We start from the raw sequence: 13571 nt of genomic DNA, 5'->3' as shown, positions 1-13571 counted from the left end.
CATCAATTGTAACAAGGTCTTTTATGCTGGGGAATAGCATATCATCCGGGAAAGACCACATTACTTATTACTGACGCCCATGATAAAAGCGCACATGCCTATGATGAATCTGTTATTACAAAACTACTCAAATGTTCAGCACGAAGCGGTTTTCTTTCCGTGTAAGACAGCAATGTAGGACGAAGTTTGTAATTCTCGTCCCAGGCTAGTGTAGTTGCCCGTGAGCACATTTGCAAGGATGACAGCACACGGATGGACGGATGGAGAGCCCATTGGTCAGTGGGTGCCAGCGGATAAGCAGACCGGCCGCTGGCAGGTGGAGGCCGTCGCGAGGGTCGGCGGGCGTGGCGCGTGAGCCGCTGGCAGGTATATAAACCCGGGACAGCGAACTCGGCGCCAGTCTGCACCGCCGGCACAACACACCTCCAACATGTACAAGCTGGTGAGCTGGGCTACAATTCTCATCCTGTTTCTAGAGTACTCCTCACTTTTCTGACGGGTCTCTCTTAGCCGCTTACTTCTGTCATTCGACAGAAGTTAAAATTTTCGGAACATTGTTCCTGGAGAAACAGCGACCTTTGTAATATTGTAACTTGTTCCAATAGACAAAGTCGTGATCGCTTTAAAATTATTTTTATTTTTAGACTAGCGGTTTCGATCATCTAAGAGGACATTTTCAGATCTTACATTACGTGATGACCGTAGGAGCTACTGGCGTGGAGCAGGTCCATCTGCGCAGGCGTGGAAAACACACTAGCACATGGGCCTGTTCTATGCCACCGGTTCCCATGGTTATCAAGGAATATAAGATCTGAAGATTATCACTTAGAAGTTCGAAACCGGCAGTCTAAAAATAAAAATAAACAATTTAAATCTATCATGCCTGTGGCTATTGAAATAAGTTAAGATAGACATTAACCGCTTCAAATCATTATGATTTAAAATCCTTTCATCGGTCTTAAGGTGGGAGGCGCCAAGAGCTGTCAGTCTAAAGTTTCTGCTTAGCGAACAATGCGTTACAATCCCTTATTCAATTACAGCCGCTTTAGAAGAGCCTTATGGAGTGGTAAGGTGATCGATGTTATGGGCTCCAGTAGCTCATCTCTAAAGAAGCAGACTTTAAATGACCTTAGGGATTATTGGTTCCAAATGAAGTTGGATCAGGTAATATGGATGTCTTAGAACGAACATCTTAAACGTCAATATTATTTCTTGATTCACCTTTAACTCATTTGTGTACTGTACTTTCTGATTGTACCAAAAAATCCTCTGGGTACTTTTAGCCGCCAATACGTTGTAATATGTGTAATGATGCTTTTCGTTGATCCGCAGTCAAGTCCGACATTACTAATTTCGAATTCATTCGGTTAGTGCTCCTTGTCTTCTTACGGTTAATCTATCTGGTGTGTTAATAGAATAAACGAAGAATGAGAAAACATCTTTCGCTAAACACGAAACAGAAGAAAAACCAATATTAGTGAGGAAATATGAGAACATTAAAAAGAATTATTATTTCCAATTATCGTTTATGATCGAGGTTTTGTGCAGTATTAGCTGAAGTACGGTTATTTCCAATGACTGCTCTTGTCTCACGGAGTCAGATAGCTGCTGATACCGTGTATGGAACCGTTCTAGATTACAATGATCAATCAGTGGTGCAGCTACTGGTCCCAGTAGTGGTTTCAGTTATCCAAGAAGCAAATACTCCACTCGTTGGACGTGTAGAAGAATAGCTCAATTAGTGCGAGAGCCTAACACATCGGCCTCAGAATGCTCGCTCGCCAGATTTTAATTCTGTTTTGCTGCTATCGCCTGTATTGGAAAGGGCCATCTCCAGTACCTCTCAAGGGACTCAAACAGTTCCCTTGTGATAAATGATGTAAAATCCAACTCACCATCGTTCGAAACTCAAAATGGGTCGAACACACGAAAACTTCGGATGGTGTAGGATGTTTCAGATGACCCTCCACTGTGTTATGTGGGCTTTCATTATGCTTTTTACAAGCTTGTTGATGATAATGAAACTACTCGTGAATATTCGATGAAAGTGTTGTTGTACACATAAAATCGTTTACTTACAGGTGATCCTGCCCCTGCTGTTCGCCGCCGTGTCGGCCGGCTACCTGGGAGGCGTGGCCGTGGCGCCAGCGGCCGTGGCCGCTCCCGCCATCGCCGCCCCCGTGGCCTACGCCGCCCCCGCCATCGCCGCCGCCCCCGCCTTGGCCGTGGCCCCCGCTCTGCGCGTCGCCCCTCTGGCTCTCGCCGCCCCCGCCATTGCTGCTCCTCTGCCCTACGCTGCCGCGGCGCCGATCTTTAAGATTCACTAAGGAAAGGATCACTATAGGCGTAGTGCCATTTGTACATAAATAAAGGTCGAGATGTAAAACAGATAAAAATAATCGTTTTCAATCTGTACACACCCGACACCCGTATTTTTTCCACTGTTACACACTTATGTGTACTACTTGACTTGGTGCCTCAGTGCCGACTGTTGACGAAAGCACAAGCATAAGGAATAGCTTCTCAGGTATGTGAATGGCTCGATGACTTCCTAGGTGACAGAACCCAGTACGTTGTCCTCGACGGCGGGTGTTTATCAGAGAAAATGGTATCGTGAAGAATGCCCCAGGGAAATGTGATAGAATCACTGTTATTTTCTAAGTACACAAATGATCTGGCGGACAGGTTCAGCAGCAGTCTGCGCCCCTTTGCTGATGATGCTGTGGTGTATGGGAAGGTGTCGTCGCTGAGAGTCTGCAGGAGGGTACAGGATGACTTAGACAAAATTTCTAGTTGGTGTATTTAATGGCATCTGGCTGTAAATGTAGAAAAAATGTAAGTTAATGCAGCTGAGTGGAAAAACAAACCTGTAATGTTCGAATATGGTATTAGAGGTGTCCTGCTTGACACAGTAACGCCAATTAAATGTCTGGGTATAATGTTGAAAGCAGTTTGAAATGAAATGAGCATGTATGGACTGTAGTAAGAAAGGCGAATGGTCGACTTCGGTTTATTGAGAGAATTTTTGGTTCATCTGTAAAGAAGAACGCACATAGGATTTTAACGTGACCCACTGTCGAGTACTGCTCCAGTGTTTGGGGTCCACACCAGGTAGGATTGAAGGAAGACACCGAGGCAGTTCAGAGGCCGGTTGCTAGATTTGTTACCAGGAGGTTTGGAAAACATGCAAGTATTACGGAGATGCTTCGGGAATTCTGATGGGAAATTCTGGAGGGAAGGCGACGTTCCTTTCGAAAAGCACAAATGAGAAAATTTATAGAACCGACTTTTGAGGCTGATCGATTCTACTGCCGGTAACGTACATTTCGCGTAAGAACCATTAAGATAAGATAAGACAGATTAGGACTCGTACAGAAGCATATAGATAATCGTTTTTCTCTCGTTCTGTTTTCAATTGGAACAGAAAGGGAAAAGACCAGTAGTCGTGAAACGTACCCCCTGCCACTCACAGTTCGGTGGCTTGCGGAGTATGTATGTAGATGCAGATGCAGATCTACTTAATACTATATCTCATAAAAAACTTAAATGAGGGACGCCCACATATTCATTCCAGACGATCTCTCATTTCAGTGGAAAAACTCACTTCTTCGGCAATGGGAATGGGTAAACATAGTATATTACCAGCTTATCTACAGAAATCTATAGCCTGATCGTGCTAGTGCTAGCCAGTAAAATAAAAACAGCTCAACAGATTGTAAGCTTGAAAGAATGATGTAACATCTTCTTGTGAATGTTGCAGTTCGCATTTCCGTGCTTGCTAAGAAAATTGGAGAGAAATTCCATCTTATGCAAGACATATTAGTAGCTTTGTGTTCTCTAGGATATATTTCAGCACATTTTGTGCTGTCTTCAGTGGGTTTATTTGTTTATTTTCCTCCTGCAAATAAACCCCCTGAGGTTGCACAAAAAGTGCTGAAACATGTCTGGGTGAAAACAATTTTTCAAAGGTGTGTTGTATAAGGCGGAATTCCTCTCCAGAGATGTAGCATCACTTACAAGTACCATAAAGAGATGTTTTTGGGACCAAGTGCAGCTCTTAACACAATAACATGAAAACAATTTCCAAATGTATGGTTACACTGATAGGAAGCCTGAAATCTTCTTTTTAAAGTACGCTGTTTCGTCAATGTATAGTTTACTGTCTGTGTGAAAGGATGTCACGGTGATGCAGTACCGACATCCGGAAAAGTTCTCCAAGATGATTTAGACCATAGACTCCCCAAGACAAAAACCACTGAAGAGTTTCTGTGTATCGTAAGCAATGAAAAACATCAGTTGCTCAGTTAAAGCTTTAAAGTTAAGACAGATCTCTAAGATGAATTCAATTCAAGATTTCGGACCAATAATGAGTCAAAATTCTATCAATTTTGACAAGCTGCACTGCTCAAAATCAGTCCTATTTCATAAAATATCATGTACAATAACAACGTACAACATTCGTACGTGTTCCTACAATCTGCATCATAACTGTTGGATTTATTCTTACATACATTAACATACACTTTAGCGCGGCGGGTAACTTACAAAATCGTGAGCTTTTAGAATGAAGCTGCTTTTCCGCAAACGTATTGTCGAACATCTTGGGTTCATTCGTGCACTACGATCTGTAAATTTAGTCACAACCTAAACGATAATAAATAAGTGCGCAACGGTTTTTATGGAACAACATAAAAGTGTCTTTGTAATGAATCCAAGTGATTACGTAATGCTTTTCAGTAAGACGTGACTGGAAAGAATGATCTACTGATATATGGAGACATTCAAAAGCCGGCCGCTGTGGCCGAGTGGCTCTAGGCGCTTCAGTCCGGAACCGCGCGACCGCTATGGTCGCAGGTTCGAATCCTGCCTCGGACATGAATTTGTATGATGTCCTTAGGTTAGTTAGGTTTAAGTAGTTCTAAGTTCTAGGGGACTGATGACCTAAGATGTTAAGTCCCATAGTGCTCAGAGCCATTTGAACCATTTGACATTCAAAACAGTAATGTACCTTCAATACCAATACACATTGACACCACAAGAAAGTAGAAGATAAATCATAAAATGCTACCCTTCGTTTGAAGAAGCGAGGATGAATAAAATAAATTAGAAACAAATGGGACGAGAGTGTCATGGGTGTCATGTATGCTGAAATAGTGCATGGAGTAATAAATGTTTTACTTTTTGGAAAACAGCGTTGGCCAGCACTATTGAACTGCGAATTCCACCTAGTTTTCTTTAACTATACGTGAAAAGGAATTGTTTTATTACGCTTGTGGTAATGATAATGCAAAAGCGGACATTGCTAATTGCAAGAAGGTCTTTTTTACGTTACAGATGACTGGTGATTTATACTGATTGTTATCGAGAGTTCTTAACGTCGTTGTAGCAGTCGGGCAGTAGGTCCGATTTGTGCAGGCACGCCTTCTTAGGTTATACACTCCTGGAAATGGAAAAAAGAACACATTGACACCGGTGTGTCAGACCCACCATACTTGCTCCGGACACTGCGAGAGGGCTGTACAAGCAATGATCACACGCACGGCACAGCGGACACACCAGGAACCGCGGTGTTGGCCGTCGAATGGCGCTAGCTGCGCAGCATTTGTGCACCGCCGCCGTCAGTGTCAGCCAGTTTGCCGTGGCATACGGAGCTCCATCGCAGTCTTTAACACTGGTAGCATGCCGCGACAGCGTGGACGTGAACCGTATGTGCAGTTGACGGACTTTGAGCTAGGGCGTATAGTGGGCATGCGGGAGGCCGGGTGGACGTACCGCCGAATTGCTCAACACGTGGGGCGTGAGGTTTCCACAGTACATCGATGTTGTCGCCAGTGGTCGGCGGAAGGTGCACGTGCCCGTCGACCTGGGACCGGACCGCAGCGACGCACGGATGCACGCCAAGACCGTAGGATCCTACGCAGTGCCGTAGGGGACCGCACCGCCACTTCCCAGCAAATTAGGGACACTGTTGCTCCTGGGGTATCGGCGAGGACCATTCGCAACCGTCTCCATGAAGCTGGGCTACGGTCCCGCACACCGTTAGGCCGTCTTCCGCTCACGCCCCAACATCGTGCAGCCCGCCTCCAGTGGTGTCGCGACAGGCGTGAATGGAGGGACGAATGGAGACGTGTCGTCTTCAGCGATGAGAGTCGCTTCTGCCTTGGTGCCAATGATGATCGTATGCGTGTTTGGCGCAGTGCAGGTGAGCGCCACAATCAGGACTGCTTACGACCGAGGCACACAGGGCCAACACCCGGCATCATGGTGTGGGGAGCGATCTCCTACACTGGCCATACACCACTGGTGATCGTCGAGGGGACACTGAATAGTGCACGGTACATCCAAACCGTCATCGAACCCATCGTTCTACCATCCCTAGACCGGCAAGGGAACTTGCCTTTCCAACAGGACAATGCACGTCCGCATGTATCCCGTGCCACCCAACGTGCTCTAGAAGGTGTAAGTCAACTACCCTGGCCAGCAAGATCTCTGGATCTGTCCCCCATTGAGCATGTTTGGGACTAGATGAAGCGTCGTCTCACGCGGTCTGCACGTCCAGCACGAACGCTGGTCCAACTGAGGCGCCAGTTGGAAATGGCATGGCAAGCCGTTCCACAGGACTACATCCAGCATCTCTACGATCGTCTCCATGGGAGAATAGCAGCCTGCATTGCTGCGAAAGGTGGATATACACTGTACTAGTGCCGACATTGTGCATGCTCTGTTGCCTGTGTCTATGTGCCTGTAGTTCTGTCAGTGTGATCATGTGATGTATCTGACCCCAGGAATGTGTCAATAAAGTTTCCCCTTCCTGGGACAATGAATTCACGGTGTTCTTATTTCAATTTCCAGGAGTGTATTTGGTGGCGCATACAGGTGCATTTACTACAGTGTGATGCATTAGTGAAGCCTTTAGTTTCACTGTGTCTCTGAGTTTTCACTTTTGATGTAGAATCGGGATCGGTAATGCAAGGTGGTCTGATTGTATTACCGACGGCCAACGTTGGGAATTGCATAAACTGCTGGAGAGTCGGCACTACAGAACAAATACTGCTATGTGCAGCACCGATTGGTACGGAACGATGTTAATGTTGTTTGAGTCTAATTGAAAGTGATATAATGAAATGTGGCCCTTTTAGCTGCTTCATCGTTGTCGTGTTGCTAGCTGCTACTGGTCTCTTTTCCCGAAGGTAAGGATAGTCGTGGTTTGTTCATTTCTTTTTTCTATTCAGTTCACTGTGGTAAGGGCCGGCAGTTTTGTTTTACAACCTTACCTGGGAATGTGTTTACAAAGATCTTCCAAATGTGTGTTGTCTGTGCAAAGGGCTATCCCATTTTGCTAAATTATTGAAGTGTCTGCGTCTGGCCCGCGTGGGCGATGCAGTGAAAGTCTTCCCTGTAATCATAACATTGTTTAAGGTGTTATACGCTGTAACGATTATAGGGATTCAACATTAAGAATGTGGTAGTGGTGCTCCGCAAGACTCCAATTAAAATTGAGGCTTAAGACGCGGTACGCCAGCGTGATGTTTCACTGTTGGTCACTGTGCATTCAAATTCTAAAAGAGAAAACATTTAGGATCTCTGGTGCCTCAAAGGACCACCACTTTAATCTTAGAAGTGGTGCACTACGATAACTTAAGTTATGGTTTACTTTTTGGTTTAAGATAATTTAAATTACCAAGCATTCTTTGCCATAACTTTATCTTAAGCTGCGCTCAGTCATCAAATACGGATGCGCGATTTGTTTGGGTTGTAGTGGTTGGGCAGTAACGAGTTAAACCGCACTGCTACATTGTAAGTCGGTGCAGTGGACGTTAGTAATTGTGTTGTACGTGTATGCTTTGTAGTGGTTGATGTCAAAGATATGTGTGTGTCCGTCGTATCTGGTTTACGTGTACTGTTGTTCTTGGCCACAGGGGCAAAGTAATTAAACTCAGATTTCATTTCTGATCCATTTAATTACACAACATTTTGTTGAGTAAAACATTTATCAATGAACGGATATACTTTAAAGATAGTAATGTCAGTCTTTCAGGATAGATTCTTTAAAAAAAATTTTATCTATGTTATTGACAGCTTGAAGTAAATGAAATTCCTTTGATCATTTGAATTAAATTTTAACTATCCGCGGTACTTTCATTGTTTGTATCGCTGTTGGGACCACTACTTTTTTGTGGTTAAAGTCTCTGGGAACACTGTAAGTAGGCCGTCGCCTATTACCTGTCTTAGTTGTAGATTGAGATCAGTGCTTATGACTGGAGAAACAGTAGTGCCCATTGTCTCCCTCTGAGCTGATGGTCCTGCAAACGCGAGGCCGGCATCAAGTAGCCAGCCAAAACAGGTAATAGCCGACGGCCTACATACAGTGTAAGGGATTTTTTTGTTAATAAATAGTACTCAACTCATTCTCGTTAGTTGATTACCCAGCCCTTCACTGCCAACCACAAAAAAACTGCACGTCTTTATTCTTCATGTCTACATGTCTGCAGCCCTCTGGATCCAGAGGGCTTCTAATTGCAGTGTGTAACATGGCGATGTGTAACGTAAGTATGTCGGTGCGTGTGAAACAGCGTGCTGTATTCGAGTTTCGAATTCTAAATGTTTGTCCACACATGGACAATCCTCCCCTTTAGAATGACAATGCCAAAACACACACGAGCGCTGCGGCATCTGTAACAATCCGACGCCTTGGTTTCGTTATCAGCAATAATCCTCCATAAAGTCTTGACTTGGTACCATCCCAATGTCTAATCTTTCCAAAACTTGCAGAACACCTTCGAGGACTTCATTTCGCAAGTAATGAAGTGGCGCAAGCAAAGGTGTGGTTGTGGCTCCGTCAGCATACATTCTACAGTGACGGTGTCAACAAACTGGTCTTTCGTTGGCAGAAATTTATTCGTCACCAGGGTGACTATGTTGAAAAATAAATATGTAGACATGAAGAATAAAGATGTAGAATGTTAATAACTTTTGTTTTATGTAAAAAGCTTTAAGAGTATTCTCATAAAAAACTTGGAGCAATTACTTTTCAGCATGCTCTCGTAATTTCGCTGTCAGCTAGTATTATATTAAATACAGGGGATGGGGGAACCAAATGATTATTCAGGTTTGTTAGCGGGATCTATGAGATTACGTAAATGCAAACGGACTTTTGGAAAAACATTATTCACAAAATCCAGAAAACAGCAAAGGCAGATAAGTGTGACACCTACCGCAGGTAAATGGAACAACAAGAGATCTTTAATTTCTAGGAAAGACTTTCGTATTCTTCCGGTGATCAAGGGCAACGGTATAGTTGTAATGAGGAACGAAGACTACCGCAGCAAAATCGTGGGTATATGGAACTAGGAAGATACAGGGAGGTTAAGGGAGGTTTACAACTTCTTTTCTTAGGGTAACGGACAAGGTAATAAAAGCCTCTTCGATTTATTCCAACGACAAGAAGTGTATCGTAAAATCAGAAACGTTTCCACCAAGACCGTATGGTTTATCAAAAATTCATATACCTGGTATTCCATTAAGATCTACTGTTAGTGCTATTGGTTGTCCTGCCTGTGGGATTGTGAAGCACTTGGCACACTGCTACAGCAGTTGTACGAAAAACTGGCATTTACATTAAAGAATCTGGTCACTTTGTAGAAAAGTTAATATCATCCAGGTTACGTCCAAGAGGTATTGTGGTGGGTTGTGATGTCATATCACTTTTTACTATGTCGCAGTTGGAATACAGTTTCTCAAAGAATATGGCAGATTTCTTTAAACAATGTATCACATCGGCTTACTTTCAATGTGACGATAAAGTCTATGAGCAAACTAATGGCATAGCTCTGGGCAATACACTAATAGTAGTAGAGGAAATTCTGAAGATGTAGCTCTCTAGAGGCTCGAGAAGAAACTAACTTGTTGTTTTTGGTATGTTGATGACACTATCGTCATAAGGCCCCGAGAAAACGAACTCTCAGAATTTCGAAATTTTTCAAATGCTGATAAATGCTGGAAGCGTTGATGAGCCCATAATTATACATAAGCACAGATCTAATATTCAAATATTTAGATTTCACATGCCAAGGAACATAATTGTTACACGTACAGCTCAAGAAATCAGTTCTGGGTACTTTGGGAGCAAAATCATCTAGTAAAATACAGTTCTCCTCTAGAAACAGTGTCTGCAGTACTGACTAATAATGATGACTTGAACTGATTTCACAGAACTGGTCAGTTGCTCTTCCGGCATCCCTTGAGGACTCCTGATTCCAAGGTTGCACAGTGCTGGAGTCATCTGCTATGGGAGATCGTAGTGGCGTCGTCACTTCCGTGCTCACTTCTGAACTTCTTCCATCCCCCATGCGTCAAATGATCTGGGCTTCAGGAAAAAAACTATTTCAACTAGTATAGACAGATGCTGACGACTTCGGGCTTTTTTATGGATTTTCTTTGTGACATCTTTAAAATCGACATTGGTGCTGCTCGCGAAGCAGTCATATAATTTGCTACTGCAATTAGGTTTTCGAAACTCTTATTACTTATGAGAATGTCTACAAAAACTTGGCTTGATTAAAATGTCCTCCTGTAAACTGCGAATACCAAGCCATAAAAGATTTTATCTAACGCCGTATGACTCCATTTAAAGAACAATTAACACAGGGGTCCCTTACTTGGACCAACAGTTAATCCTTGGGCTTAAATGAATATTTTTAATGAGTGTCGATATGAAGTTGTAGGCGTGCGGCTCTCTGCTGGAGGTGGGTTGAGGTGGATACGATGAAGGTATCCAGTTTGTTGCTAAAACCCTTTATTTCCAATCTATATAAACAACACTGTAAATGTTCCTTTGTTCAAAATCGTAAATCTCATGAAGTTCTTCAGCGATTGTTTTGAAACTCTCACTAAAGGTTGCATTCGAATACGCGTCTGTTTCTACATACCTCCTAGAGCGCCATATATACTGTTAAATACATATGTAATAATTATAGGGGAAATCAGCAAAAATCTTAAGGGATGTCTGTACAGAACCGTAAATCTCCGAAAGGTCTTCACGGATTGCCTTGAAATTTTGACACAGCGTTGAATTCAAATACGTACGCTGATTTTTATATACCTACTAGAGTTCCACATAAATATATAAATATATATATAATAATTATAGGGGAAAGCTACATAACAAAGGAAACATTCCTTTGTTCAAAATCTTAAATCTCTGCATGTTCTTCATCGATTCAATCAAAATTATGAAACAACCCTGCATTCGAATACGCGCGTGGTGTCTTATACACTCCTGGAAATGGAAAACAGAACACATTGACACCGGTGTGTCAGACCCACCATACTTGCTCCGGACACTGCGAGAGGGCTGTACAAGCAATGATCACACGCACGGCACAGCGGACACACCAGGAACCGCGGTGTTGGCCGTCGAATGGCGCTAGCTGCGCAGCATTTGTGCACCGCCGCCGTCAGTGTCAGCCAGTTTGCCGTGGCATACGGAGCTCCATCGCAGTCTTTAACACTGGTAGCATGCCGCGACAGCGTGGACGTGAACCGTATGTGCAGTTGACGGACTTTGAGCGAGAGCGTATAGTGGGCATGCGGGAGGCCGGGTGGACGTACCGCCGAATTGCTCAACACGTGGGGCGTGAGGTCTCCACAGTACATCGATGTTGTCGCCAGTGGTCGGCGGAAGGTGCACGTGCCCGTCGACCTGGGACCGGACTGCAGCGACGCACGGATGCACGCCAAGACCGTAGGATCCTACGCAGTGCCGTAGGGGACCGCACCGCCACTTCCCAGCAAAACTGTTGCTCCTGTGGTATCGGCGAGGACCATTCGCAACCGTCTCCATGAAGCTGGGCTACGGTCCCGCACACCGTTAGGCCGTCTTCCGCTCACGCCCCAACATCGTGCAGCCCGCCTCCAGTGGTGTCGCGACAGGCGTGAATGGAGGGACGAATGGAGACGTGTCGTCTTCAGCGATGAGAGTCGCTTCTGCCTTGGTGCCAATGATGGTCGTATGCGTGTTTGGCGCCGTGCAGGTGAGCGCCACAATCAGGACTGCATAAGACCGAGGCACACAGGGCCAACACCCGGCATCATGGTGTGGGGAGCGATCTCCTACACTGGCCGTACACCACTGGTGATCGTCGAGGGGACACTGAATAGTGCACGGTACATCCAAACCGTCATCGAACCCATCGTTCTACCATTCCTAGACCGGCAAGGGAACTTGCTGTTCCAACAGGACAATGCACGTCCGCATGTATTCCGTGCCACCCAACGTGCTCTAGAAGGTGTAAGTCAACTACCCTGGCCAGCAAGATCTCCGGATCTGTCCCCCATTGAGCATGTTTGGGACTGGATGAAGCGTCGTCTCACGCGGTCTGCACGTCCAGCACGAACGCTGGCCCAACTGAGGCGCCAGGTGGAAATGGCATGGCAAGCCGTTCCACAGGACTACATCCAGCATCTCTACGATCGTCTCCATGGGAGAATAGCAGCCTGCATTGCTGCGAAAGGTGGATATACACTGTACTAGTGCCGACATTGTGCATGCTCTGTTGCCTGTGTCTATGTGCCTGTGGTTCTGTCAGTGTGATCATGTGATGTATCTGACCCCAGGAATGTGTCAATAAAGTTTCCCCTTCCTGGGACAATGAATTCACGGTGTTCTTATTTCAGTTTCCAGGAGTGTACCTGTTTTTAATATAGACACACATCAAAAAAAGGTTTGCATCACCCTGGTTCCCAGAACTACTGAAGATAGACGTTGACTGTGGATATTGTATCACTGACACAGTCCCTTTGACTGTTCAGAGATGTCACTAACCCCGCCCAAAGACTTAAACCACCATGCATGAGTAACGCCTATTACACGGAGGGGGGCCGACAGCCGATCAGTTCCAGTCATTTCACCAGGGAGGAGTTATACGGCTCGTGTTGTCTGTAGTTCAACCACGCCTAGATGGTCAATGCCGCGGTTCGATCGCGTCCACATTGTTACTTTGTGCCAGGAAGGACTCTCAACAAAAGAAGTGTCTAGGCGTCTCGGAGTGAACAGAAGTGATGTTGTTCGGACGTGGAGGAGATACAGAGAGATAGGAACTGTCGATGACATGCCTCGCTCATGCCGCCCAAGGGCTACTACTGCAGTGGATGACAGCTACGTACGGATTATGGCTCGGAGGATCCCTGACAGCAACGTCACCATGTTGAATAATATTTTTCGTGCAGCCACAGGACGTCGTGTTGCGACAATAGGCTGCATCATGTGCAATTTCACTCCCGACATCCATGGCGAGGTCCATCTTTGCAACCACGATACCATGCAGCTCGGTATAGATGGGCCCAACAACATGCCGAATGGACCGCTCAGGATTGGCACCACGTTTTGTTGACCGATGAGTGTCGCATATGCCTTCAACCAGACAATTGCCGGAGACGTGTTTGGAGGCAACCCGGTCAGGCTGAGCGTCTTAGACACACTGTCCAGCGAGTGCAGCAAGGTGAAGCTTCTCTGCTGTTTCGGGGTGGCATTATGTGCGGCCGACGTACGCCGCTGGTGGTCATGGAAGGTG

The 13571-nt window shown here is 45.2% G+C and overlaps 1 protein-coding gene across 1 annotated transcript; it reads left to right on the top strand.

The window, feature by feature from the left end:
• The first annotated feature begins 317 nt into the window (after positions 1 to 317).
• LOC126252756 (cuticle protein 16.5-like) lies at positions 318 to 2399 on the top strand. Its single transcript, XM_049953669.1, has 2 exons — positions 318 to 442; positions 2082 to 2399. The coding sequence occupies exons 1-2, from the start codon at positions 431 to 433 to the stop codon at positions 2325 to 2327; spliced, it is 258 nt and encodes an 85-aa protein (XP_049809626.1). The 5' UTR covers positions 318 to 430; the 3' UTR covers positions 2328 to 2399.
• The last annotated feature ends 11172 nt before the right edge of the window (positions 2400 to 13571 follow it).

The sequence above is a fragment of the Schistocerca nitens genome, chromosome 4, assembly GCF_023898315.1.
Source record: "Schistocerca nitens isolate TAMUIC-IGC-003100 chromosome 4, iqSchNite1.1, whole genome shotgun sequence".
Taxonomy (NCBI): domain Eukaryota; kingdom Metazoa; phylum Arthropoda; class Insecta; order Orthoptera; family Acrididae; genus Schistocerca; species Schistocerca nitens.
Note: the sequence above shows the minus strand (reverse complement) of the source record. Positions and strands in the feature narration are given on the sequence as shown.